Genomic DNA, 27,594 nt, shown 5'->3' on the forward strand with positions numbered 1-27,594 from the left:
TTATGGCAGAATCTATGCAAAGGAGCTGATGACTGGTCAGGGCATAAAAAGTGTACTTTGTTGAAGGGACCTATTACATGTCTGTTCTACATGAAGCTCCTTTTCAGCCATTATTCAGTGAGTCCCGCCCCGGATCTCAGTTTACAGTTCAATACACTGAGGCTCCAAGTGGTCCCATGATCTCCCCCAATGACAGGATCAGAGTTCAAAGGAAGATATTTTGCTACCAAATCTAAAGCAAGCTCCCCACCACGCCACACCAGCCATTCACTTACTACACATGAACTAATGGAGGCAGTCTTATGTACTAACCAGTGATATATTCTTTCTTCCCTCCTCCTTCCCTCAACCTTGTTCCTCAACTTTCACACAGGTACCTTCCAAACTTGACTATGGTAAGAAGTCAGCTATTCAAATTCATACTCCTTCTTCCACGTGTGCCAAGGGCTTTCTTGGTACATGGCACAGTGCTTGGCCTTGAATAAATATGAATCCAGTCCTATCAAGTAAATAAGCTTCCTCCTTTACTTTTACTAACTCCTCAACTTAACACCATAGCAACACTGGGCAACAAGGCACAGGAAGAGTAAAACTCCATTTTCTAAAGAACCACTGGCCTGACCAAATCACTGCAATCCCATGGGAACCAATTTATACTGAAGGAGATGCTACTTCTCCTCACAAGGTTAGTCCTCTATTCCTGAAACTACCAACCAATAAGTATAAGTAATTAGATTCTCAACACACAGAGAGTAGATAGGTCTACAGGGAAAAAAAAAAAAAATCACTTGGTTCAGTCAGTCCACAAATGAATCTGGATTTAAATATTCCACCCAGCACTGTGCTTACTCAAGAGTAGACCTGTGCAGCCTACAGAAGATAATACCACAGTGCCACAGCAGAACTGAGTGTACACAGTAATCCTGCTCTGTACATGTGCACCAGAGATGTCCTCACATGGGCACACCGGCCTAGCACCACACTTGCTCAAGAGTAGACCTATGCAGCTGTGGTGGTCTGAATGAATGTATCCCAACTGTTTCAGGAGTTTATTAAGAGCTTGTAATTTGGATCTCCAACTGCCTAGCTGGAGGGGGTATCACTGTGGGTGGGTCCGAGGGTCCAGCCAGGATTTGGAATTCCAGTCTAAAGATATGCAAAATGTTTGAGCTTTGCGTGGAGTTCCTGAAGTGTGCTTACTTGACTTGGGGTGGTGGTTTTTCCTCTCTGCTTCAATCTGTGAAAGCAGGCCAGCTTCTTCTGTCCATTATGAAACTTCCCCTGGAGCTGTAAGTTTCAAATAAATTCCCTTCTTTCCATAACTGTGTCTGCTCTGGAGGTTCATCCCAGTGACCTTAGGCTATCTGCTACAGCAGCCCAAAGAGGAGAATCCCGCAGTGCCACGGCGGAACTGAGTGTACACAGTAATCCTGCTCCGTATGTGTGCACCAAAGACGTTCTCCCGCGGGCACACTAGCCTCATTTATACTGGCTCATACATACACATTAGGATGAGGCTTATTCTAGAGAATCTCCATCTTTATCCCTGGGGAAATGAATGAGTATCAGATGCACTCCATAAAATCCTCTACCACAGTTAGACAGTATGGAAGAGTCGTCCACAATTACAGGCACTGATCTTTAAATACTGAGCTGAATACAGATCTATAGATGGCATCACTCATATTAAATACCTATAAAACTATAATAGATTTTAAAAGAACATACACAAAATATTATATAAAATGCATTCAGAAATAAGAAGAGAAAATACAAAGGGGTCTATGAAGACAAGAAAGAAAAATTTAAAAACTACAGGGCCTTTCTCAGATCAACTGTTGCATGGTATGAATGTGAAAGATGAATAAGGCAGCCCTCCAAACCTAAAAGTTCATTTGAAATCCTAAGACGTATAAGTTAAAATCTATAAAGCATGTTATTTATAAGTGCTAGACTTCTAGTCTTCATCAAAGTAAACGGGGATACCAATTCGTTTCCACCAATATTTGTATCATATACTAAAAATTCAATGAACATTATGCCTTAAAACCAGCCAAGCAAACCAAACAAGAAGACTTTTAAGTGCCTCATTACAAAGGAGAAGTTTCTGCTGGCTTACAAGTAGCATAGCAGGAAAATAATTGCAGTTATTCATGAAATTTTACATAAAGTCATCAGTGGGTGACTTGTCTTGGGCATAGACAATGATCGCATAGCCATTTTATTTCTGTTGGGTGGGGGTTGGTTGATTGAGGTGTATTTTATATTGGTATTATTTTGTTTGAAACAGTGTCTTACCATGTAGCCCAGGTTGGCTACCTAGGTAGTTAGAATTCATAATTCTCCTGCCTCAGCCTCCCAAATTCTGCACCTACAGACATAAGTCATCATGCCTGGTTTTCAAATACCCATTTTAAGCAGCATGCTCTAACACACAGATGCCTGCTGTGTGCATGCCAAAAGGGGGAGCCTCTAGTCAGAGCTGGATAGTAGATGTATTAGTAATAATTAATAAATACCAAGTATATTAAGTAAATAATATTAACATTGTTTTAAGTATAATTAATCAACATGAAATAATGGTACCTCACACTGACAATTTCTATAACATGTTTCTATGCAGAACCATCATACCTAAACTAAGAAAAAGGAAGTTAGTGTGCTTTTAGTATTATTGCTCCCAAAACAATCAGATCAGGTTCAAATTAATTGTTAACATCAAGTCTGACTTTTGCAATAGTCTAATATTGTATCTGAAGAACTAAAAAGATATTTAGGGTGCTGTGTTTCATTTACTATCTCCTTGCATTTCAATGCTACTGTATTTATATTATATTTAATTATGAGTGGTCCTCTCGTAGTGGACAACACTAAGTTTATTTCCTCTGTAAAACATCGAGACAGCAAAATCTGGCAGAATTCAACTTGAGATGGCTTTCAGCTTGCAGAAAGTTCTTAAGGATTTCAAAAAAATCTTTTTGAGACTTCAAAAATCCCCTGCTGTTCAATAGTACTGAACACGGCAGGAGAAATCTATAAATAGCTTCTTACGTATTTCAAATGTAGTATTTTTCATGTATTAGAAAAATCCTTTCTATAACTTTCTTTTCTTCATAGAAAATGACCTGTAATCTTTTCTGTACTCTAGGTGACCATAAATGAACAAAACTTTGGCTATTTTCTTGGGGACAATAGCAATCTCATGAACCAATTTCCCAAAGGTACTGATAAGTGACTAAAGTATACTAATATGCAGTGTCCATGAGTAAGTGGCTTTTAAGAACAAAAACCAGGAAGAAGGAACAAAAAAAAAGAGAGAGAAAGAGGAAAAGAAGGCTCTCTGGCAGTCAGCTTAGTTGAAACAGCGGCTATGTCAACTCTGGAGGTGTTCTGGGAGCACAAGCAGATGTCTCAGTGGGGATAAGAGCCAACTGCATCCTCCAGAAGTCCTCCCGCATGGCCTTAAAGAGTCTAACCCCAATGTGTTACAGAAAAGTAAGGTCTATTAAAGCTTCAAGTTGTTCCTGGTGACAGGAAATAATCAAACACACATGCTTTATTGTCACTTAGGTGTCCTTATTAAGGCTCCTTTCATCAGTAACAGCCTCTATAAATCCCCCTGCCTTTGGAGTAGAAATTCAGAAGTCAAACACTTAGACAAGTCAAATAAGGGCAGATAGCTCCCACTAGGCAGGAAAGGAGAAAGTTCAAAGAGCTGTTAACAAAATTATACTGAGAAAAATATTCCATTCCAGAACCCATACCATGCACTATTGAGGAAGAAATAAATGTTACTAAACAAAAAAGTTTAGCTAGGGGTAAGGTGATGGCTCAGTGAAGCAGATAAAGTATTTGTCACAAGCATGACTATCTCATAAACAACACCTGAACATGAGCTGGTATACCCTAATATTAGTATCCATCAACACAACCAGGCATTAACAAACCTTATATCATGGGCTTCATCATACAAAAAGATTCCCTGCTCAAAAAAACAGCAAAGAGAAATTTTCAAACAAGGCATACAATATTTTCATCATTAAAATGGTTTTCCAAACTGAATATCCTGAGGAAAGATGTACACTCAAAGCAAGGAAAATGTAATATGAGTATTTTGTGCACAGCGCTGGGTACAAAACAATTTGCTACCGTAATCTACAGATCTACAGATCTGGAAACCTTGCCTCGTGCTGCCTTTATGAAAAAGAACATGGATGGCTTCTGGTGGCTCGCTCATTTTTCATAGTCCATCAGCACAAAAGCATGCACAGAATCTGAAAGTTCCAAGCTGGATGGAGAGGTAGAAATATTATTTACTTCTGAGAGCTCTGCTCTCATTAAGTGTTTCCCTTCAGCCATAAATAAACTAATGATTTCATGGGGCCAGAGTTAACTGAACGCCCCAAAGAGATAAGAACACATAGGCATTTCTCACCCCAGGTAAAATATCAGTACTTCTGTGTGCAGCTTATAAAGCTTTATCTGTTAAAGCCATATCAGGTAGAGACATCAGTGAGAAAAATGATGCAAATAACAGCGAGCTGGTCCCAACAGCCATCATTTATATGTATCTATAAACGCGGCATGTCAGTGACTCATCTGTGAAAATTAACGGATGCTCAAACAGAATTCTGTTCCTTATCACATCTAAGAGTACTGAAGGACTTACTCATCCTTGAAGTTCTCCGCCTGCAATGGCAGATCAACCAAGGCCCCCCCTTTCCCTGATTCCCCTCTAAAGTGCGGGCTCCTTAAAGGAAATATATTTATTTCACTTCTGTTTTCCCATAAGCGAACACAGAGTAAAAAGCAAAAAGGAGAAGGGTGGGCAACAGCTGGAACTCACATGGAGAATCCCTTTGCCATTGTCTGAATTTTTTTATTGTTTTTTTTTTTTTTTTTTACTTTTTTGTTTTTATCTGAATATTTTAAAAAGCAAAGTATCATCTTAGGGTCAGACACCAGGTCAGCCTAATGGAAAAAATGCTAATAAGACCAGACAGGTGCCTCTGCCAGACAATTACTAAGAAATCCTTAATTGTCAAAGGACAAAATGTTTCAGTCTAGCTGGGCGTGGTGGTGCACGCCTTTACTCCCTAGCACTCGGGAGGCAGAGGTAGGAGGATCACTGTGAGTTCAAGGTCACCCTGAGATTACATGGTGATTTCCAGGTCAGCTTGGACTAGAGTGAGACCCTACCTCAAAAAAAAAAAAAAAAAAAAAAAAAGAAGAAAGGTTCAGTCAAAGAGGATAAATAATTTCTAGGGATCTAATGTACAACACAGTGACAAAGTCTATAATACTGTATTATATACTTGAAGTTTGGGTAGGAAAGGAGTAGAATGAGGGAGAACAGAGGAAGGAAGAGGCAGAAGAGAAGGAGGAAGCTGTGTCAGGGAGGTATGTGGTGATTATTCCACAGTGTATATATATATATATCAAGACATTGTGTCAGGGTTGGGGAGATAGCTCAGTAGATAAAGCACCTGCCTCCCAAGCATGGGGCCCTAAGTTCAGACTCCCCAGAGCCCATGTAAAAGCTAGAGTGTGTGCCAGGCATCTGTGACTGCAGCGTGCATACAGCAGGAAGGGAGGAGGAGACAGGAGATTTTCCAGAAGCTTGTGGCCTTAGCTAGCCTGGTGAATGAGCACAGCAGTGAACAATAAAATGGGAGACCCTAAGTCGAACAAGTTGGAAGACGAGAAGCAAGGCCCAACGATGTCCTGGGACCTCCATCCAGGCACCCTGACACACACACACCTGCATATACACAGACACACGTGCATGCACACACGCACGCACATCATACACTGACACAAAATAACACATTATACATATTAATATGTACAATTTTGTTAATTGCCTCTCAGTGGAGCTGGAAGGAGTATTAAAATACAAACCATAGGGATTTATAGGAAATATAGTCTGTCCTTATGTTAGGAGTCACAGAGTACAGTCAGACTTATTGCATGTGTGAACTCACTTGGGCAGAAAAATAAATGAGGAAGAAGTGAAATGTGCATTATATAACACATTAGAGGTTTTCAGCCTCTTACTTGAAAAACATTCTAATAAAACAGTAGGTATAATTTTAATTACTTTTAATTATTTAAACTTAAAAAGGTTATGCAGAAAAAAATTGTAAGCCTACCACTTGCTTTGTTTTAAAATAGTGTGAACACTAAAGCACATGGTGATCATTATGGACGATGAATTAGAGCTGACATTTTCAAAAGTGCATTTTTTATAAGCAAATCACAAGCCATAGCAAGGAGTCTAATATTGGGGGCTCCTAATGTACAATTAATTTAAAAGAGTAGGAGAAATGAGTCTCTCAATGAGACTCTAGCCTGTGAATCATCAAGAGAAATAGTTCTCGAAATAATGCCATCCTTATTGGCAACAGAAAACCACCAAGAATCTTAATGAGCCATTTCATCTGATGTTAAGCTGTTACTTTATATAAATCTATATAGAATCAAGAGGAAATTTTAATAATTTGTTATTATGAGCTAAATTTGTACATGGAGTAGGAATAGTAAAAAGCAAAGCAATATGTAAAAGACCAATTATGTATTTTTTATTTCTCTAAGGTTCACCTTCATAGAGCTTTTCAAACACATCTTCAGTGAGATTTCTTTCTAACTGAAAAGTACCTGCCATGGTTTGAATGAATATGCCCTTCCAAACCTCATGTTGGAGCTTAGACCCCAAAGCAATAATGTTAAGAGGTAAGGCCTTTGGGCCATGATTAAGCCATGAAGGCCCACCCTTCTGAATGAGGTTAATTAACACCCTTACAAAACAGGTTTCTGAAAGTAGTCTGACCTCTCACCTCATTCCCCCACGTGAAGACTACTTCGTACTTGTGCCACATGAGGACATAGCAACATCTTAAGCAGACATCCCTCACCAGACATCCGGTCTGCTGGCATCGTAATCATACACTCCCTCACTTCCAGAACTGTGAGAAATGGACTTCTGTTGTTTGTGGTGTTACAGTCTGGGGCATTCTGCCCAGCAGTACAAAGGGACTAAGGTCATGTCTCAACTCGTAAGAGACTTGACGACAGGCAGCCCTGGGTTCTGAGCTCGCTCTGTCACTCACGAGCTGTGTGTTCTTGCTCATCTCTCTGAGCCTTCATGTTCTCTCACTCCATGCCCCATGCCTTGTGCACACCTTCAGGTCTCTAGCTTCTCTTATCCGTCAAGCCTCTGTGTGGTCAACTCCTGAAAAAGAGCTTTAGGACTTCACTGTGCTGGGCTTGAGAGGCTCATGTTGCTTTCTGGCAAAGCTCTGTGGCCCCAAGCTGAAATGATCCGCACCCCAGAGTAGGGACAGCTGAGCTGAGTCTGGCCCATGCCAGTACAGCGGTAGCAGTCAGACTGCTTCAGGATTTGCAGGTCATTGTGTTTTATGAGCTGTGGAGCATGTGGACCCAGCCTCAAGTAAACAAGTTTTTCAAAGTCTATTAAAGCCTTCAGTGGAGGCCGTTACAGAGGTGGGATTGAACCCAAATTTAAAAAACAGGAAGCAGCATTAATACCAGATTGTAAATTGTACTGCCAATAAAAGAAGCTCATTGAGAAATTATGCTCTTAAATCACCCAGACAAAGGTGGATGTCCTTATATAGCACCAAAATCAATGGAACTAAAGATTTAGTAGGAGGCCAAGCAAAAAAAAAAAAAAAACAAAAAACAAAAAAGAAGTAATGGATGCTGAATTTTAAGTTCATATTAGATTATGTATATGAGCACCAAGTTTTTGCAATAAAATGCCTCAAAGCTACAATTTATAAAAAATGGTGGGGCTGGGGATATGGCTTAGCGGTTAAAGTGTTTGCCTGCGAAGCCTAAGGACCCAGGTTCAATTCCCCAGGACCCACGTAAGCCAGATGCACAAGGGAGCACATGCATCTGGAGTTCGTTTGCAGTGGCTGGAGGCCCTGGCGAGCCCATTCTCTCTTTCTCTTTGCCTCTTCTTCTGTCTCTCTCTCTCAAATAAATAAATAAAATATTTTTTTAAAAAAATGGTTTTGTGAGCTGTAGAGATGGCTTAGCGGTTAAGCGCTTGCCTGTGAAGCCTAAGGACCCCAGTTCAAGACTTAGTTCTCCAGGACCCACATTAGCCAGATACACAAGGGGCGCACATGTCTGGAGTTCGTTTGCAGTGGCTGGAAGCCCTGGTGCTCCCGTTCTCTCTTTCTCTCTCTCTACCTCTTTCTCTCTCTGTTACTCTAAAATAACTAAATAAAAATGAAAAAAAATTAATATTTAAAAATATGGTTTTGTGCGAGTTAAGAAAAATACCCAAGCTGTAGGTATAAACTGAAATCGTTCCATAAGCATTTAGCTTCTTGTCTAGTCTGACCCCTAGTCTAACTTACATGCCCCTCCTGTGTGAATAAAAGCATCCTGTATTCTCCCCATAATGATACTTTTCTGGCTTTCATTAAATGCCTGTGGTCTTATCTTTCTCCTCCACTGTTCTGTCAGCTTTATGAGGGGAGGACTGATCTCTGGTGATTTTGACAGGGCCTCGCACTTAGCAGGCACTCAATAAACATTTGTGAAATAAAAGTACTTGGGATGGTTCATAAAAAGCGTCCATCAATGGAAATCTATTGATCATTTCACTGAGCTTAGAAAGAACTTTATGCATTTGGCTAACATAGGTCAATGAGAAGTCCATTTAAGTATTAGCTCTGGTCATTTGCAAAACAATGACTTTCTATATATTAACTGTTATGCTACTAAATTCCTTTCTATATCAGAACCAAAGGAATAACTTCCTTCTTGACAGGAAAACATATCTTCACACAGATAAGCTTCTCTTAACAGATAGTGAAAAATTATACAACCCAGGATACTGCCTTTCCTCACTTAACTGTCTGAAAAGTAAGATCTAAATTCAGTAAAACCATAATTAACTCATCTCAAATGCCTAGTCACACTGAACCCTCTGTGCTTTTAACTATTTGTCATTAGTAAAACCTCAGATAGAATTTTTACATATTACCCTGTCTTCAAAAAAATCAGGGGGCTAGAAAGATGGCTCAGTGGTTAAAGGTGATTGCTTACAAAGCCTGATGCTCCTGGTTCAATTCCTTAGTACCCATGTAAAGCCATATGCACTGGGCGGTACCTGAATCTGGAGTTCATTTGCAGAGGCAGGAGGCCCTACCGGGCCCATTCAATCATAATCACTCATTCTCATTCTCTCTAATAAATAGATATTTTAAAATGAAACTCAAGTGGCTGGAGGTGAAGCTCTCAGTCGGTAGAGTACTTAACCCGGTGTGCACAAAGGCGTGAGGTGGACCCCACACCACATAAGCTGGGTTTTGCAGTGCATGCCTGGGTGTTGTGGTCTATTCAGGGAGATGGAGGAAGCAGGATCAAAGTTCAAGGTCATCATCAGCTCCATAGTGAGTTAAGGCCAGCCTAGTATACATGAGACCCTACCTCCAAAACAAAACAATGCACTGAAGAACAAGTCCAGCTCAGGTTGTATTTATCCATATTCTGCGTAAGACTAGTTATCTCTCTAATCCATCAGTGGGGAAATAATAGCTTGACTCCCTAGGTAACATCTGTTTGATGTCTTTTATATCCTCCATTGGATAAATAATGGAATGTGCTGTGCTAGAAATTCTTAACTGTCATATGTTTTTCTCTGCGATAGCCATCAGCTCCTTCTCTGGACCATCGCAGTGCTCTCTGCTACTGCAATCCAGAGAACCTAACCCTAGCCCTACTGCCCGACAGCCCAAGCGTTAGCCACATGTTGACCATCCTTGGAAATCAAGAATCAACGTATAGGCTGGAGGTATAACTCAGCGGTAGAGTACTTGCTTAATGGCTGCTAGGTCCTTAGTTCAGTCCCCAGCATCATACGCGCGCGCGTGTGTGTGTGAGTGTGTGTGTGTGTGTGTGTGTGTGTGTGTGTGTTTCACAGTCTGGGAAGCCCCAGACCCAGGGTTGTTTTCATTCTCAGGGCCTCTCCCTGGCTTGCCAATGGAACATTCTGTGTTTTCATGCACTCTTTCCTCTGTGTCCATTCATGCCTGTGTCCAGACTTCCTGTTCCTGTAAGTCATACTGAATGTTGACCTACCCTCAAGACTTCATTTTAACTAATTACTTCTTGAAAGTCCCCGTCCCAAACTTGGCACCATCACGAGGTGCTAAAGTTTAACAGGATTTCAGCATTTAAACTTGAGGAATAGATACAACTCATCCCAGACCAGATGGTCCTGTTCAACACAGGATTATTTTAAATCCTACTGAGGCCTCATATACATTTGTTATATTGTTAAAAGATAATCAAGATTGTTCTGCTCATTTTTCTCACTTAACATGGACACATGAAATCATGAGACCCATGCCCAGCTCTCGAGTGAATTGGAAATGCTGTGACGGTAACAGCCACACGGAAGGAGACTTCAGGCAGAGAGCCCAGGCTCTCTACAAACATGTGACTGAGTCCCAGCAGGCCTCAGATGGCACACCAATAGAGAGACTGAGCACACCTCCCTCTGAGAGTTAGTAGAGGAGTCCAAACAGAAGACTATGGGTAAAGGGCTCAGGTCAATCACCATCATTATAGTCACAGGCAGTAGAAAGGCTTCCTTCTTCAGACCCCTTGCACTTTGGAAAGAAAGAATTTGACCTATGCATCATGGCATTAGAAGAATCCAGAATCCTGAAACAGAAATCACTAGGCACATAAGCTTCTCTAACTTCCTCAGACTAAAGCTGTGGCCAAAATGGCCATGGTGAAGGAAACGCTAGGCAGACAGCCCAAGCTGGAATCCAAACACACGATAGAGCGTCACCTGGTCCCATACTCTCAGCAGCTGTGAGGACGGGTGCCTCTCCCTCAAAGGATATGGCAGAGCTGAGGTGGGAAGCCTAGACTCCAAATTCCCAGCCACTCTCCCAGGTGTGAGTGCAGTGGGCAGCTGGCCTCAGCCTGCTGCTTGGTGGTTTGGGATCTAAAATCTAGCTCCCTCACCAGTCCAGTTGGACAGCTCTCTGGCATGATCTAAGAATCTAGACAGTCTAAGGGCTCCCTAAGGAAATTAGCCCCAACTGGACACAGAAAGAACTGGAGACACTTCCTATGCCAGTCTCCGTTCTCTTCCCAGCCTCACTCTCCCATCACCTTCCAGTAATCGAAGGTAGTAGAATCTGTGCCTCAGGCTCTGCTACAAGGAATTCATACTACAGCAGTATCCTGGGCAATACATTAAACCCCACTTGCCCAGAAAAAAAACTCTCATCATCAAGGACTCACAGTCACATTCCATCATGTTTGTCTTTTTAGTTTGTATGCATTTTAATCTCATTTCTCTACTCTGAATGTTTTCCGCTTCCCTTCCCTCCTCTATTCCTCTTGTTTCTTGAAAAGGGGAGAAAAGCACAAAGCTCTGAATTCCGGGCATTGCTCAGCACAGCATCCTCCACCAACTAGATGCTCAATAAGTGTAAGTTAACTGAATGAAAGACAAATTAACTGCCAGTCAGCACAAAAGTTGGCGTCTTTATTTAAGCTAGCTGAAACTCCTTCAGTGTGGCTGTTTCCTTTCAAAAGCACTGCATAAACTGCTTTTAATGAGCAAATTACTGTGTGTATACATTTCTATAAATCCGTGTTTTCTAGATACCCATCTTAAGTCAACACCCTTGAGTCTCAGAAATTTTTAACCAAAGATCTCTCTATAAATCCAGAACTGACTTACCGGACATGTCATGTCAACCTCTTTTATCCTTGCATAACTTTTCTCTTGGGCCATCCCTATCTATCCAGAGACCCTGAGACCAGGGAGCTCATCCTATCACGCGCCACTGCCTTGCATGCCGTCTCACTGTGTATCCCAGGTGTCACCCTGAGGACAAGGGGCACAGGTGACAAGCTAAATTAATGATCTGTTCATTGGAGAACACTGCAGTTGAAGTCTGTGTGTGACTCTGGACCGGGTATACTACATCGAGTTTCCTCTTCTGAGGTGACAGCTTTTAACAGTGCCCCACCTGGTTCAGGGCTTCTTCTCTCAGAACACTTGGTACCTAATAAAGCAATGTCCTTACTCTGCAAGTCTGAGGTCTGCTCCCCCACTTTAGGTGACAGCAATCTCCTGTTGAGTGTACACACTGATCTCACCCAAGCAGAGCTTTCCCTGAGCACTGCTGAAGACAAAGCCACAAGAGAAATATGTACGATGTCCATCTTCTCTCTCAGGAATAACGAACTCTTCAGAACCCTGTCACTGCTTTATTTGCCTAAAAAAAAAAAAAAACCATGCTGAAAGCTGGGGAAATCACCTTGGAGCCAATTGTGTGGCCTGTAAATGTAAGTGTCCAAATCATCAGTGACCTGCAAGTCTCGTCATTTTTTTTTTTTTTCTAAAAAGGAGTGTCCCTGGTAAGCAACTGCCAAACGATGTAAGAAGTACCAAATGTATCACACAAATGTGTTCAACTCAGCAAAAGAACAGTTGGTTGTCTGAGTGTCTGCCTTCTTCTTCACCCCTCAATCTTACCAGCTCCATCTCTGCCCACTTGCTCCATCATCACATCACAAAGAAGCCTACCATTAACCTCGTGGTTGTTTTGTGGAGATTTTTTCCAGCTCTCCTTTCCTCTCAGTCTGCCTTGGTACAAGAGGTGCAAGCTACCCAATGTCTCCATCATCTCTTCTCATCTATGGTCAGCTTTGTAGCTGTCTCTGTCTCCCAGCCCAGAGACTCGCAAACTGCTGTCTTCAGACCACAAGTGGAAAACCCAAAGGACAATTATTGTTCCCTAACGTACTTGGTCACTTAACTGCAGGTAATGCCCACATCACCTTTCCATGTTGGCACCCTTCAACATTCTCCCGATCCTGCTAGTCCTTCTCCATCCCTCGCTCTAAGTCTCCCGCGCAGGCTCCTCTTCCTCTCGCCCTGCTCCTCTTCACGCCACCTCTCCCCTCTCACTTAGAGATAGTTCCCATTAATGTTGAGATGGAAATGGCCCCCAAGTCTACACTCTTTAGTTCCCATCTCTTCCCTACAGTTTTATCCAACTACACCCCCGCATGCCAAGCCCTATAGGTACCTAAGCCCCTAAAGTCTATTATGTCTGTTCTGACGACACATCACCCCCTTCACCATTGTGTGCTTCCTGAGCTTCCCTTTGGAGCTGGATGTCACTTTCCACACAACTGTCCAATCACGGCACCTCCATGGGCTTCCATTCTCTTGCTGCTTTGTCCTTCACATCAAGCCAATGCTAAGAATTTTCAACAACTGAAGATTTCTTGAAGGTATTCCTTCTCCAGGTATCTTAGCATTGCCTGAGAACAGGATCACTCTCCTTGCTTTTTTACAGCCTTGGGGTTGATGAACAAGCACTTGCATATTAGATACCAGGTCTTCCAGTAGTTTGCTACCAAGGAGGGGGGGGAAGAAACTTTTGAAGTAGCTTCACTTATTTGTAATTTTTTAAATTACTTTGCAAGGAAAGAATGTACACTGGGACTTTCTGCCTCTGAAAAGAAATTCCAGATGCATGCATCACTTTGTGTATCTGGCTTTACATGGGTATCGGGGAATTGAACACAGGCCATCAGGCTTTGTAACCAAGTGCCTTTAACTGCCTAGCATTCTCTCCAGTCCCTCACTTGCTCTTAATTGACTTCAAGATCACCAATTGTGCAGGCCACAGAGCTGGGCAATACATGATTATTCTCCCACTAGCTCTGCTGACTCCACACTTGGCCTGAAGATATCGTCTTGAGTGACTGGAATGGGATGAAAAGGCTTGGGACCCGTCTTTACACTGTGTCTGTCTGTTTGGGGATATAAGTTAACTTCGTCCTGTAAATAAACATACTGGTCAATGAGAAATGCTTTGTCCAGGGTTAATTTAACATAGACTCACCTAATCTCTCTCCTCTTCCTTAGCAGGGTTAGTTTGGCATAGACTCACCTAATCTCTCTCCTCTTCCTTAGAGGCTACAGATGCTTCCAGTCACCACGAGTAGAATTATCAGACCAAGAAAGGGGTGAGAGAAAGGGAGTAGCAAGCTCCTGAGGGCCAGGGGCAGGGAACGACTTTACTTTGTCTCAGAAAAGACATGAATAGTCTTCTCTTCAATGAGACCATTCTCGCCCTCTGTATTCCTACCCTGTATCATAACCCCTGAACTCCTGGGAGATGAACAACTGATTTTTGAGTCCAGATCCTTCTTCCCCATTCTTTGGACACTGAATAGCAACTTGCTTTCCTCTTCCATCTTTTAGAAACTAGTTTTTCCATAAGATGAGCTTCCAGACCTGGTTCCAGTCCCCGACAAGTCGAGCAGTCCCTCTTAGCTCTTCTAAATCACCCAGCCTTGTAATTTGCAAAGATCAACAAAAGGCTGATCTTCCTTCATGTGACATAATTCTACCTGACTCCACCTCCTTAGCCCACACTGTCTTACCTGCACTTTGCTATCCTCTTCCTTTCTCTCCATTTCCTCCATTTCCCAACTTGCCTTCCTCACTAGCTCCTGTCCTACATGATGTGGCTCAGACATCCCCTTTCCAAGAGGCCTTTCACACTCCTCCAGCCAGAAGAGCTGCCTCTCCTTGGTGTGACTATCAGCTGCTAAGCAAGACCTTTCAAGTGCCGCAAAAGGAGCCGCTGCCCCTTTCATGACTAACATCCCTTCACGCTGCTTTGACTACTGTGATTTCAGATGAGGCCTTCTGGAGAAAACTATAAGCAACCAGTTCAACCAACTAAAATGGCTGAGTCATTCTTCCAGGTGACCTAAAGTAAACTTTGCTCATTAAAATTTCACTAGAATGCTAAATCCCCTGCCTTTGTATGTTTTCATCAACAGTCTGTGAACGTGTGATGTATGAAAACACACGTTCACATGATCCTGAGCTGAGCTGAGCTGACCGCCTCTCTATGTGATGAGAATTATTTCCCAGATAAATATGCATGAGACATCCCAATAAAATCCTCTTGCTTCCGGTGTCAGAGAGACACTGCTGCTTTGGAAGTTATCCTCAGTGTTGTCCTTACTTGCAAGTAACAAGCCTCTCTCCACTGGAAGCGCTTATGGGCTTGGTGCTTACCAAGGGGTAAACCCATTGTGTTTGGTTACACTACCTAAAAATTCCAAGTTAACCTTTAATACAACACATTTCACACTCTTCTTAAAAGTTATATTTATCTATCAACTTTCCCCAACTAGACTTTAAATTTCTTAAAGCAGGGAGTACTCCTAACAAGTGTTCAACTTGATTCCTTTGCACATTAAATGTTAGTGGTAACTTCTGGCATGTTTCCAGAGCTCTTTCTTTGTAAATACTTAGTGTTTTAACTAAAATAAATATTTGTAAATATTTTTTATTTTAATTTATTTATTAAAGAAAGAGTGAGTGAGAATGAGAATGGGCACATGTGCCAGGGCCTCTAGCTACTGCAAACAAACATGCACCACCATGCGCATCTGGCTTACGTGGGTACTAGGGAATCAAACCCGGGTCCACAGGCTTCAAAGGCAAGTGCCTTAACTGCTAAGCAATTTCTCCAACCTTCCAGAACTCTTAAGTACCCTAGGCCATCCCGTATGGCTTTTCCTTGGTCACCTTCTCTTTGACTGGAGTGCTCTGCTGAGCCTATGATATCTTAATAGTCACAATAGATGGCAGTCGGTGCAGCACTGGTGGTAAAGTGATGTGCCCAGCTCCAGTGCTGGTTGCTTCCACCATCATGCTACTTCTGGAATGGCAGCCTCCACGTCAGGAAACAGTAAACACACAGGGGGCTGAGATGAACTAAAAGTACCCATTGCTTGGTACTCAACATAATCTAAGATCTGGCGAAACCAGCAAGCACACTGCTGACACAGCATGGTGGAATGGAACTCAACCAAAGAGGAAAGCCAGAAATATCTGTAACACAGAACGATCTGCTGATTCACTCTCACTTGAAGCTGCAGTAACACTCAAGTAAGGAGCAGCCAAGCTGACTCCGCAACTTTTTCCTGCAGAGCTGACAGAATTTGCCACACGGGGAAAATAATAGGTGTTCTATGGAGTCTTCTACAATTCCTCAGGTACGGTCTGTGGTCACCTACATCACAGCGTCTGCTGGCAGTAAGTGGTACCTTCTTACACAATGCAGCCCTGGTTAAAATATGAAAAGGAGATGAAAATCCTGTCTAAAAGTTCATATAAATCAAGAAAACTATAATGGAAAGCTTTCTCACCAAAGGCTTGGTGTGCACTCACTCTACCTGAGCTCTTCAGGCCTCTTGTTCGGACTTTGCACCAGAATATCTGTACCACTTGACCCAATTTAGGAAACAGCATTTAAGTATCAACATAAGCACATACACAGATATACTCAGGTAAGTTTCTAAAAATCATTGTTATAGTGTAAATTATGAAACAAAAGACCTTCACCAGATAAGGGCTTGCAAGTTGCCATCAACTTTGTTGTTCCTACAGAAGTCTTATGAATTGTATTGTAAAAGGAAAAAAAAATGGAAGGTATCTCTAGACTATAGTTATACTTTCATCAGTAATTTATTATGCTTCTTATACATAATGGTGATTACTGTTAACTTTTTTGTTTTGTTTTGTTTTGTTTTGTTTTTTTTCGAGGTAGGGTCTCACTCTAGCCCAGGCTGACCTGGAATTCACTATGGAGTCTCAGGGTGGCCTTGAACTCACAGCAATCCTCCTACCTCTGCCTCCCAAGTGCTGGGATTAAAGGTGTATGCCACCACACCCGGCACTGTTAACTTTTAATTAACAGCCATTACTTCAACTATTTATTCCATTTGAAATCATCATATGTAAATTCTGTATTTGAGTTATTTAACAACTTCTTTCAGGAACAGGAAATAAAGACAGAGTCACTCTTCATACTTCATATTTTTTAAAGTCTGCTATGACACATAATCAACAAGAAAATATCAGTTGTCTGTTGTCCATTGGAGAATCTATTCTTTTTCAGAAGGTATTAAGACCCAAGAGGATAAACTACCCCCACACTTCAGCCAAGCCACAGCTGAAACCACAGAGGAATTGGGGAGATAAGAAAGAGGGCTGAGGATACTTAACACCTACCAAAGCAGAGATCCAGAGTCTCCTAAGAGCCCATCACTGAAGCAAACCTAAAACTCACCCACCATGGCTCAGGGAATTTTGTGGAAGAGGGGGCAGAAAGATTGTAAGAGCCACAGGTTGAGACATCATGCCCAGAGTCATTCCCTACCCCCCAAAATAACTGACTGCTGCTCCCACAATGTATAACTCACAGCCTCATAGGGAATACCTGAAACCCCACTGAGGAGAGTCCCCAAGGGGTGAGGGCAGGGACGAGGGAAAAGAGGATACCAACACATGATGTGTTGATACAAGATATGTTGTTAATAAGAATAATATCCAAAGAAAATTATCAGTTGCTTCAATATTCATCATTTCAACTAAACAATAAACTAAGAAAAGAGGTTTTACTGTACCTGCTTCTTAAAAGGACCACTATTGTGTACTTACTGGTTCAGTATAAGGTCAAGAATGAACTTGGAGCCAAAGGCTTCAATCTGGAAGCTTGCTTGGGCCAGATGGACAGCCTAAATGCAAAAAGACAGAAGGAGTCTTTTAACTTTCCTGTTTTAAGGTTGGTTACAATCATACCTAGGATGTTATTTAACAGAACCAGCATTCTTATATATTGACTTATTTTTTATGTATCTTTATATGCCAACTCATTCCTTTAAAACACTAGGTGTGCTTTCATGGCTTTGTGGAAAAGATCTAGATTTCTGAGCAGAAAGAACTAATAAAAGACAACCATCTTTTAAAATAAACCCATTGGACTAAAACGTGAGAATATTAGGCTGGACTTCCCAAATGACCACAATGAGTTATACAAAAGTCAAATTAAAACTTGATTTTGTCTTATTTTGTGCATAAAATGAATCTTTCTGCACACCTAAGTGAAAAATTATGTCAGCGCTCTCTTCTTCATTGGAAACTGGAACGGTCTTGGGAACTTTCTTTAAATGATGTATCAGCAGAATGTGGCAATAAAATGTGATGGCACAGCCTTCTGACTTCTGGAAGCACGCAAAGCTTGGCCCTCTGGAAACACTGAATTTATGTCCCCTTTTGAAAGTCACACATTTACAAATATTGTCATTTTGATACCTTAATTTAAAATACAAAAATAATTCCATTTGAGTCTCAGTGGTATTTACCAGGTGTTAAAGATTAGGATAGCTCAAAGAAACACCTTGAGTAATGAAAATTAACAAATCATGCAGTGCTGTCAAATTTTATACAAGAAAAGCTTTCTTTTGTCATCCTATCAGGAAAAAAGAAAAGGACAAGTATATACATGATATCCACGCCCCACTCCCACTCCCATAACTCATAAATGTCCTTGCTCCAATGTGGATTTCAAAGGCAGTGGGAGTCCCAATGATCTGTAAAGTGTTCCCTGCAGGGCATATGGCCACCAGACACCCCCTCCCAGTACTTCTCATTCCCAATCCCACCTCCTAGATCCTCCCCTCTATTAATTATCCAAACGCTCCCTCTGAAATGGCTGATTTCCCACAGAGCCCTCCATCACACTGAACCTCAGAGCTTCAGGAGCACTTGATTTCTTCCTCCCTCTGGTAGGCTGTCTGCTTCCTTCAATCCCTCCCCTGGACAGTGGACTCCACTACACAACATCTGGTGAAAGTTGTAGATTAATGGATGTAGATCAATAGGACATCTTGTAAACAGCTGTAGATTAATGACCCTTTTCCAACGAGTCAAATTTCAAGTAATGTGCCAAATATTTATTGGCAAGATGATTTTACCTGGACAAATCCTTAAAAATATCAATATTTCCATGCAAGCACAACTGTTGGTACAGCGATAAAGGAAACTAACATGTTAAATTTTACATGAAAAACAATGAGATTTCCTGACTCCCTAACACCCTAAGACATCAGGTCAAACTGCAAAACATGCAGAAGATTATCATCCAGGGTTCCTGCATCCACACACCTGTGTGGTGGGGAAGGAAGCATCTGTCTTGTCAAGTGTGGTCTCTGCCACCTGCAGCAGAACCCCTCCTTATCTGACACAAACATCCCATACTCGTTATATGAGTCCACTTTTGTATCTTGCACATTTAATCTCTGCATGTACACATTTATTTTTTTAATATTTTTATTTATTTATTTGAGAGTGACAGACAGAGAAAGAGGCAGAGAGAGAGAGAGACAGAGAATGGGTGCGCCAGGGCCTCCAGCCGCTGCAAACGAACTCCAGATGCATGCGCCCCCTTGTGCATCTGGCTAACGTGGGTCCTGGGGAATTGAGCCTCGAACCGGAGTCCTTAGGCTTCTCAGGCAAGCATTTAACCGCTAAGCCATCTCTCCAGCCCTACACATTTAAATGGATAAATTAATTGGGTGCAGAAATATTTTTCAGCTATGTTTTTCAAAAACTTTTTTAAAAATGTAAATCAAGCCGGGCATGGTGGCATACACTTAATCCCAGCACTGGGGAGGCAGAGGTAGGAGGATCGCCATGAGTTTGAGGCCACCACCCTGAGAATATAGAGTGAATTCCAGGTCTGCCAGGGCTAGAGTGAGACCCTACATTGAAAAAAAATTGTAAACCAGGGTCTGGAGAGATGGCTTAGCAGTTAAGGCACTTGCCTGTGAAGCCTTAGGACCCAGGTTCAGTTCCCCCCCCCCGCCCCAGTGCCCACATAAGCCAGATGAAAAAGGTGGCACATGCGTCTGGAGTTCATTTGCAGTGGTTGGAGGCCTTGGTGTGCCCATCCTCTTTCTCCATCTGCCTCTCCCCGGCCCTGTCTCTCATTCATTAATAAATAAGTAAATATACTAAAAATGTAAATCAGGGCTGGAGAAATGGATTAGTGGTTAAGGCATTTTCCTCCAAAGCCAAAGGACCCAGGTTTCATTCCCCAGGACCCACATATAAGCCAGATGCCCAAGGTGGTACATGGGTCTGGAGTTTGTTTGCAGTGACTAGAGGGCCTGGAATGCCCATTCATATTCGTTCTCCCCCCCCCCTCCCTCTCTCTCTCTCTCTCTCTCACACACACACACACACACACATACACATAAATAAAATTTAAAACATACTTCCTTAGACTAAAAATACAAAGCATATTTTCTCATAAGAATACTACATAACAGAGAAATGTTCACTCAAGGCAACCTGGCTCAATGGCACTGAGGCAGATACTGCCCACAGCTTCTTTAGAAGTACCAAGAAGAACTTGGTAGTGACCCAGTAAGAGGCGCATTTTCTCTCAACTGTGCAATAACACAAACACAAACTCTAAGAACACCCTGTTGGGAAATAAGGTAGTCTGGTGGTAAACAGCACCCCCGTTTTAATAGAACTGTTAAGACTGCGACGGGAGGGGGTGGCTCATGAGTAAGAGCACTTGTTGCAAAACGCCTGAGTTTAAACCTCAACATCCATACAAAACACAGCACAGTCACGCATACCCATGACCTCACGCTGGGAGGGGGAACTGAGACAGGAGGCTCACTGGGGCTCACTGCTTACTGAAAGACCCTGTCAAGCAAGTAAGGCAGAAAAGTGATAGTGGACACCCAATGCCCTCCTCTGACCTCCACACATGTGTGTCAAAACATGTGCACACATGCACACACACTGTACACACACAGACACCACACCCCAAATTGTTAAGGCTTACCTTATCTGATAATTGTTAAAATAAGATTACAACAAGCCACTTTAACAGAATCTAAAAGACTTAGCCAAAAAATGAAAAAAAAAAAAATTAAAACCTAGGCTTGCCTTTTCCCTCCCATTCACTCACTGAACCTGTGAAATGCCACCACACGACTGCGTCCCAGCCCTCCACGAAGCGCAGCCCCACGGCAGCAGGTGGGGCTGCCAGCGAGTGTCTGAGTGCCCACAGGCACTAGGCTAAGCCACACTCAGGACAGCATAAGGGCAAAGGTGAGAAAAGCCTCACAGGCAAGGCGATATTTGAATAAAATTTCAAAAGTGAAATAAGACTCCACCTCATGAGGGCAAGACATTCAAGAGACAGAGGAAAATATTTACAGAAAACAGAGTCAAAACATGAATGTGGGGGAACGGGCTTTGTAAAAGTTTTTTTTTTTTTTTTAATGTATGCTGGGCTGGAGAGGTGGGTTACTGGTTAAGGTGCTTGCCTGAGAAGCCCATGGACGCACGTTCAATTCCCCAGTATTCACATAAACCAGATACATAAGGAGGCGCATGCACCTGGCGTTCATTTGAAGTGGCTGGAGGCCACAGAATGCCCATTCTCTCTATCTCTCTCTCTTTTCTCTCTCTCACTTTGTCTCTTTCTCTCACACACAAATAAATAAAAATAAAATACTTTTTAAATATGTGTGACCTCTAGGCAAACGGTTTCTAGAAGAAAGGACAATCAGTCTGAAAAGATGGGCTCTGGTGACATGCTCAGTGATAGCTGTGATAGCAAAACTGCACGTGGGGCGAGACAGAGCTTTCCTCTAGGTGCCCACTCTCTGTGCTCCTCCATGGTAATGTCTGGTACGTGCCATCATCACCCACATATCTGATCAGAAAATTCAGGATAATGGATGTCGCCCACCATGCCAGCCACCATGCACCTGCTTGGCACAGCAAAAGAAAATCTTATTTTGTCTCTATCAGCACAGATGTTTTAGCATTTCATGTTAATTCTAACCGGCTCTGCACAAGTTTTTTTTCTAAAAATTAATTTAATATTTCTTCCACCCATGAAAGTGATTTTGAACATTAGCAGCCACGGTTCTTCGTGCTTGGCTTGCCTTCCCTCTGCTCTTCATTCTGCAGTCGTGTGCACAGCAACGACCAAGCAACGGCCTGTGAAGTGCTTCTTCCCCTCTCCCTGTGCTGTTTCTGCTCTGTCCTGCACACAAATTCACTTCTGGACTCTCTTGTTGTGTTTCAATTTATCACACTTTCTCTAATAAAATAAGGTTTTGAAAAACATTTTATTTATTTGCAAGGGGAGAGAGAGAATGGGCATGTCAGGGCCTCTGAACTCCAGACGCATGCACCATTGCATCTGGCTTTACATGGGTACTGGGGAGTTGAACCCCAGTCATTAGGCTTTGCAGGCAAGTGCCTTAACCACCATCTCTCCAGCCCCAAAATAAGTTTTGATAAATGCAGATGTTTAACATGCTTTAAAATCAGTTAAAGAGAGGCCTTATCCCTGCTGTTCATAAACAGATTAGATAGATGATAGATAGATAGTTGGATAGATAGATAGATAGATAGATGGATGGATGGATGGATGGATGGATGGATGGATGGATGATAGGTGTACATTAGATTTTCATATACTAACTTATGTAGATGCATATATAAATGTTGGTCCATTGCCTCCAAATGACAGAAAATTGGAAGAATCACTAAGATGATTATAAATCGTTGCACAGGGTGAGTCACACCACTTCTGGTTGACCTAATGTGAGTTTAGAGTTGACAAGATGACATGCATCACTAAAAAAATGAGCCGGGCGTGGTGGCGCACACCTTTAATCCCAGTACTCGGGAGGGAGAGGTAGGAGGATCACCATGAGTTTGAGGCCACCCTGAGACTACATAGTTAATTACAGGTCAGCCTGAACCAGAGTGAGACCCCACCTCGAAAAACCAAAAAAAAAAAAAAAAAAAAAAAGCAAAGGCCACCTACAATATTGCTTGTCTTTCACCAAGAAGGAACTATATGATGAGGTCTAAAAATGTGTTCCACAATGCAGGATCAGATCACAGGACTACTTCAGAGAAGAGTTCATGAACTCCCCACGAAGCCACAGTTCTCGTCTCCTTCAGGACGTCTGTTAAACAGCCTTGTTCTGATGAGGACACGCACCACAGCAGCACCGGGGAAGGGCGCACAGCTTCGCAGCACAGAAGCATCACTTCACACCAAGAAGGAGCACCTCACTAGGCGCAGAATTACCACCCTGAGGGGACTCGGAACAGCTGTTTCCTCTGTGGTATTTTTCTTTTGACTCGGAATCTGGCCCAGAGAAATTACAGAAGCTCTATAAACAAAGACAACTAAATGCAGTTATGTACACAAGCCTCCTGTGATGAAAAACAGTTCACAAGTCTTGACTATGTGCTTTTGTTTTCCTGTTGTTTTCCTTCTAGTAGATAGAACCCAATGGTCCCATAGTGAGGAACTTTTTAGAAAACTGCTTTGTCAGCTAAGCCTGGTTTGCATCTTATCATCATGCAATTCTACGATGCTAAGTAGCCCCTTATGTTCAACTTTGCATAAGGTGTACCGCATTAACTAAAGAGACATACTTAGGTTTTTCTTGAGGCACTTTCTAGAATAATTAATATGGACATAAAAATGAGAAAAACACACATGCTACTTACAAAACTCAAGAGCAGCCACTTGAGCGTCCCCGGTGCCAGGCAGCAGTATCCAATGCCGTTTGGCAAGATCTGCAAGATCTCCACAATGTACCTATCCCCGGCACTGGAACTGGAACTGGGGAGTGGAAAGTTTACACTGCCCAGTATTCACCAATATGGAAAGGCTGAATCTCATGCCCCAGTAGAAATCGAGCGGCTTGGAGAACTGTCTCTCCTGTCAATCCCTGTCTCCTTTTACTCTGACACGCTCCACAGCATACATGGCTTAGGAAGCAGAAGAAAATGTTAAAATGTTTTCCCCGCTCTTAAATCTATTCCATGTTCAAAGTGACACCAATAAGATAAGAAAATGCTTTACAGATGGAGGTAAGAAATCCTGAAGAACCCCAGAAACTCGAGTTCAAATAATTCATTCCAGCCTCACTTCCTAGACAGGATGGCTGTGGATCTAGGCTACAAGGAAAGGGGTATTAGAGCGAAACTTGGTTACTAGAATTAGAAGGCAGGATTAATAAAAGTGTCTTCTCAGCTAGAAAAGAGTAACAGGTAATACTGCTAAAGCACCAGTAACTAATGGGACAAAGGTAATCTTTTTCCCTGTTTTGTTTAGCTTTTTTTTTCTGGGGTTTTGTTTTTGTTTTTGTTTTTTTCTAGGCAAGGTCACACTCTACCCTCGGCTGACCTGGAACTCACTCTGTAGCTCCAGGTTGACCTCAAAGTCATGACAATTCTCCTACCTCAGCTCTGGAGTACTAGGATTAAAGGTGTTTACCACCATGCCTTATTTTGTTCTGTTTTTAATGGCTTTCTTTGCTAAAGTAATATTGCTTATTCTATGGTTATTAAAATATGGAATATACTAGGTTATGCACTGTGCACTTCTGTGTGAATTGTAACCTTTTTGCAAGTACTTTATCTCAAATGTCACCTCCTGAGATCCAGGATATTTTATGATGTTTCCCAGAAGATGGATTTGGAAATTCACCTGCTCATGAGAAGGCAGCTATTCGGAGAGCAGGATAAGCCAGGCTGTAAGGTGCTAAGCTGTTGAAAGAGAGGCCACTACCCTGGAGAGCCTTTGACACGAGCTGCTTTATGTTTCCCTTGTCATGTAAAAGCGAGACACACAGAATCTAGAAACTCAAATGATTAAATACTTACAAACTTTCAAGTTTAAGTTAACATACGTTTGGAGAAATAAGTCACTTTTAATCACTGGGACTTTTCCAGATGACTAGTCAGGATATACCCTGATGCCACAAAAACACGAAAGGCCAACTGGTGGGTCTTTGTTTCTGTGCAATGCAAAAATCCAAATATTTGAAGATATATTTGGAGTTTTAGAGTCCCAAATTAATATTAATATACAAACAATGTGGTTATCATCCCATATTCAAAGTTAGCACATAGTTGATGGCACAGACTTGTGTTATAATAAGAATAACAGACTCTTATTTTCTCATGTTTAATCATTTCCAAGCACTGTCATGTCTACCCAGAATGATACAGCACAGCACCCCACGAAGTTGGTAGGACAGTGTTTTTAATAGCATTTCATAGGAGGAAAATGGTTTTTAAAGCCACAGAAAGTTTAAGTCATGTTTTTTTTTGTGAAAGGTCACATATCAAAGGTATTAACTGCAGCTCAGTGAGAAGGCCAAGTATTCCAGAGTCCATAAATCTTTAAGACTCAATGTTTCCTAGTTATTAAAATATAAATAGTAATAGCTCACCACAAGGACATGTATGAGGATTAAATTATACAACAATGTAACAGAAAGTTCCTAGAAAATGTTGGTCACGCTGAAAAAGTTCAATAATTTAGCAAGATAGAGCAAAATAGGAAAAAAGAGGAAAAGGGGAAGTATATATTAACATTTTGGAAAGGGTATTTGTCAGCCCACTTAATATTCTTTTGTAATATAGGTGGTTACCTTCTATCAAATTCTAATGTGCATTTATACTCTGCATAATTGGAAAATGTAGTATTTCTCCATTATTCATCGCCATCACATATTGTGCTTTGGCCTTGTTCAGGCTGTCATGTCTTTGAAACAACATGAATCATTTTTCCGCAGAAGTAAAACAGCTATACACATTACATGAAGGCAGTTTTGCAAATTCAGGTAATTTGCCTAACAATTCTTGCCAAGTTGCATTTAATAGATGGTTTGTGGAAGAGAATACCATCATGTTTTCTTCTAGCATGTTGCAATGCATGGCACTATGGGAGCCATGCACTGTAACATGCTAACTTTTTTTTTTTTTTTTTTTTTCTGAGGTAGGGTCTCGCTCTAGCCCAGGCTGACCTGGAATTCACTATGTAGTCTCAGGATGGCCTCAAGCTCACACCTACCCTCCTACCTCTTCCTCCAGAGTGCTGGGATAAAAGGCGTGCGCCACCATGCCCGGCCTAACTAATTTTTTAAAGTATTTTTATTTATTTATTTACAAATAGACAGAAGAAGAGAGACAGAGAAAGGAGAGACAAGCAGAACAGGTATTCCGGGGTTTCTCTCCAGCTGCAAATAAACTCCAGATGCATGTACCACTGCATCTGACTTTACATGGGTACTAGGGAATTGTACCTGGGTGTTTAGGCTTTGCAGGCAAGCACCTTAATTTCTAAGCCATCTCTCCAGCCCTATTAATCAATTTGAATTAAATACCTACCCAATGTAAGCTGCTGTGGCAGATGTAAAGATATAGAAAAATTGGGATTTAATATCAGAAAGTTTACCATCTGTTTGGGAAAATGAAATAAGAAACACAATGAAAAATACAATGAGCCAATGAAGTAATTATAAAAGTTATTTGAAATTACATTACACATAATTTAAGCATGTTTAATTATAAAACTTAGTACAGAGGCAACAAGTATATTTGCATTTTAGGTGGGGGAATTCTGGGGACTAGGGATAAGTGAAAACAGTTTGGGAAGAAGTCTCAGCATTTAAAAATGAGTAGAATTCAGATAACTCAAGGATTGACTTAATAGGAGGAAGTTATAAAGTGTTTCTAAGTGTTTGCTAATAAATAGATGCACCAGAAACATGCTTTTAAAGTAAAACACAGGATGTCTTCCATTCTGGGGTGTTAAAATACAATTTAGATTGCAGTGAGAATTAAACATGACAGTTTATTATAAAAACAAAAGCATTTCAGGACATCAATAAATGGTGTGAATGTCACATGACCCCCCAAAAAACACTAATGTACTTTGTTAACTGACCTAACGTTTAACCTCAAACTAAGAAGCTGAAGTCCTGTCCTTTGGAGGATATTATAGAAACAAGACCAAAACATCAGCAAAGCACGCTCTGCTCTGGGCCCACAGATCAGCATTTCCCAATAAACAAAGCAGGTCACGGTCTGCCTTTGTTCTTGGTGCCAGCCTCACCAAAAAGAAGGAATGTGGACTCTGAAAGAACCCTTGCCAATATTCAATTAGCGAATCTGATGATAGAGAAAAAGGAACACATGGATTTATGGATGTGTAAAACTTCTGGCAAATGTATAAGAACTCTTTTCTTAATTAACCATCTATGAAGAGACTCCAGTTGCATCTCCCCTCTCCCCCACTTTTCTTACCTCCCTTGAATTTGAGGTGTTTTTTTAAAGTATGATGCTTACAAAAGATGGACACACAGGAAAAAGAAACAGCAGTTGTTGATGATCCAAGTATTACAGGAAGTCAGCAGTAGTTTGGTGTACTGACATTTTCTTCTTAAATTTTTCAAATGTTAAAGGAGATCTGGGGCTGGAGAGATGATTTTGTGGTTAAGGAACTTGCCTGCAAAGCCAAGGGACCCGGGTTCGATTCCCGAGGACCTATGTAAGCCAGATGCACAAGGTGGCACATGCAACTGGGACTTTGTTTGCAGTGGCTGGAGGCCCTACCTTACCCGGTCTCTCCCTGTCTTTCTCCCTCTCCCTCCCTCTCCCTCTTCCTCTCCCTCTCCCTCTCCCTCTCTTCCTCCCTTTCAACTAAACAAATAAAAATAAAATATTTTAAAGGAGGGCTGAAGAAGAGATGCTACATTTAATATTATTGGAAGAGAAGGGGACCATCAAGATTTTCTTGAAGATGATTCCACAACCCTGGAAAATTCTCTAATACACTTCATGGACATTTA

The 27,594-nt window shown here is 41.7% G+C and overlaps 1 protein-coding gene and 1 pseudogene across 3 annotated transcripts in view; one reads left to right on the forward strand and one right to left on the reverse strand.

Moving 5' to 3' along the window:
• LOC123460077 overlaps window positions 1-7,716 on the forward strand; it is a 33,132-nt pseudogene extending 25,416 nt beyond the window's left edge.
• The window catches only part of Adam23 (ADAM metallopeptidase domain 23), a 165,466-nt gene that overhangs the window by 110,756 nt on the left and 27,116 nt on the right, over window positions 1-27,594 (reverse strand). For all 3 annotated transcript variants that reach the window (XM_045147780.1, XM_045147781.1, XM_045147782.1), the window contains exon 3: window positions 17,552-17,628. In XM_045147780.1, coding sequence (XP_045003715.1) covers window positions 17,552-17,628 — 77 coding nt within the window. The remainder of the gene's footprint in view (window positions 1-17,551; window positions 17,629-27,594) is intronic.

The sequence above is a fragment of the Jaculus jaculus genome, chromosome 4, assembly GCF_020740685.1.
Source record: "Jaculus jaculus isolate mJacJac1 chromosome 4, mJacJac1.mat.Y.cur, whole genome shotgun sequence".
Taxonomy (NCBI): domain Eukaryota; kingdom Metazoa; phylum Chordata; class Mammalia; order Rodentia; family Dipodidae; genus Jaculus; species Jaculus jaculus.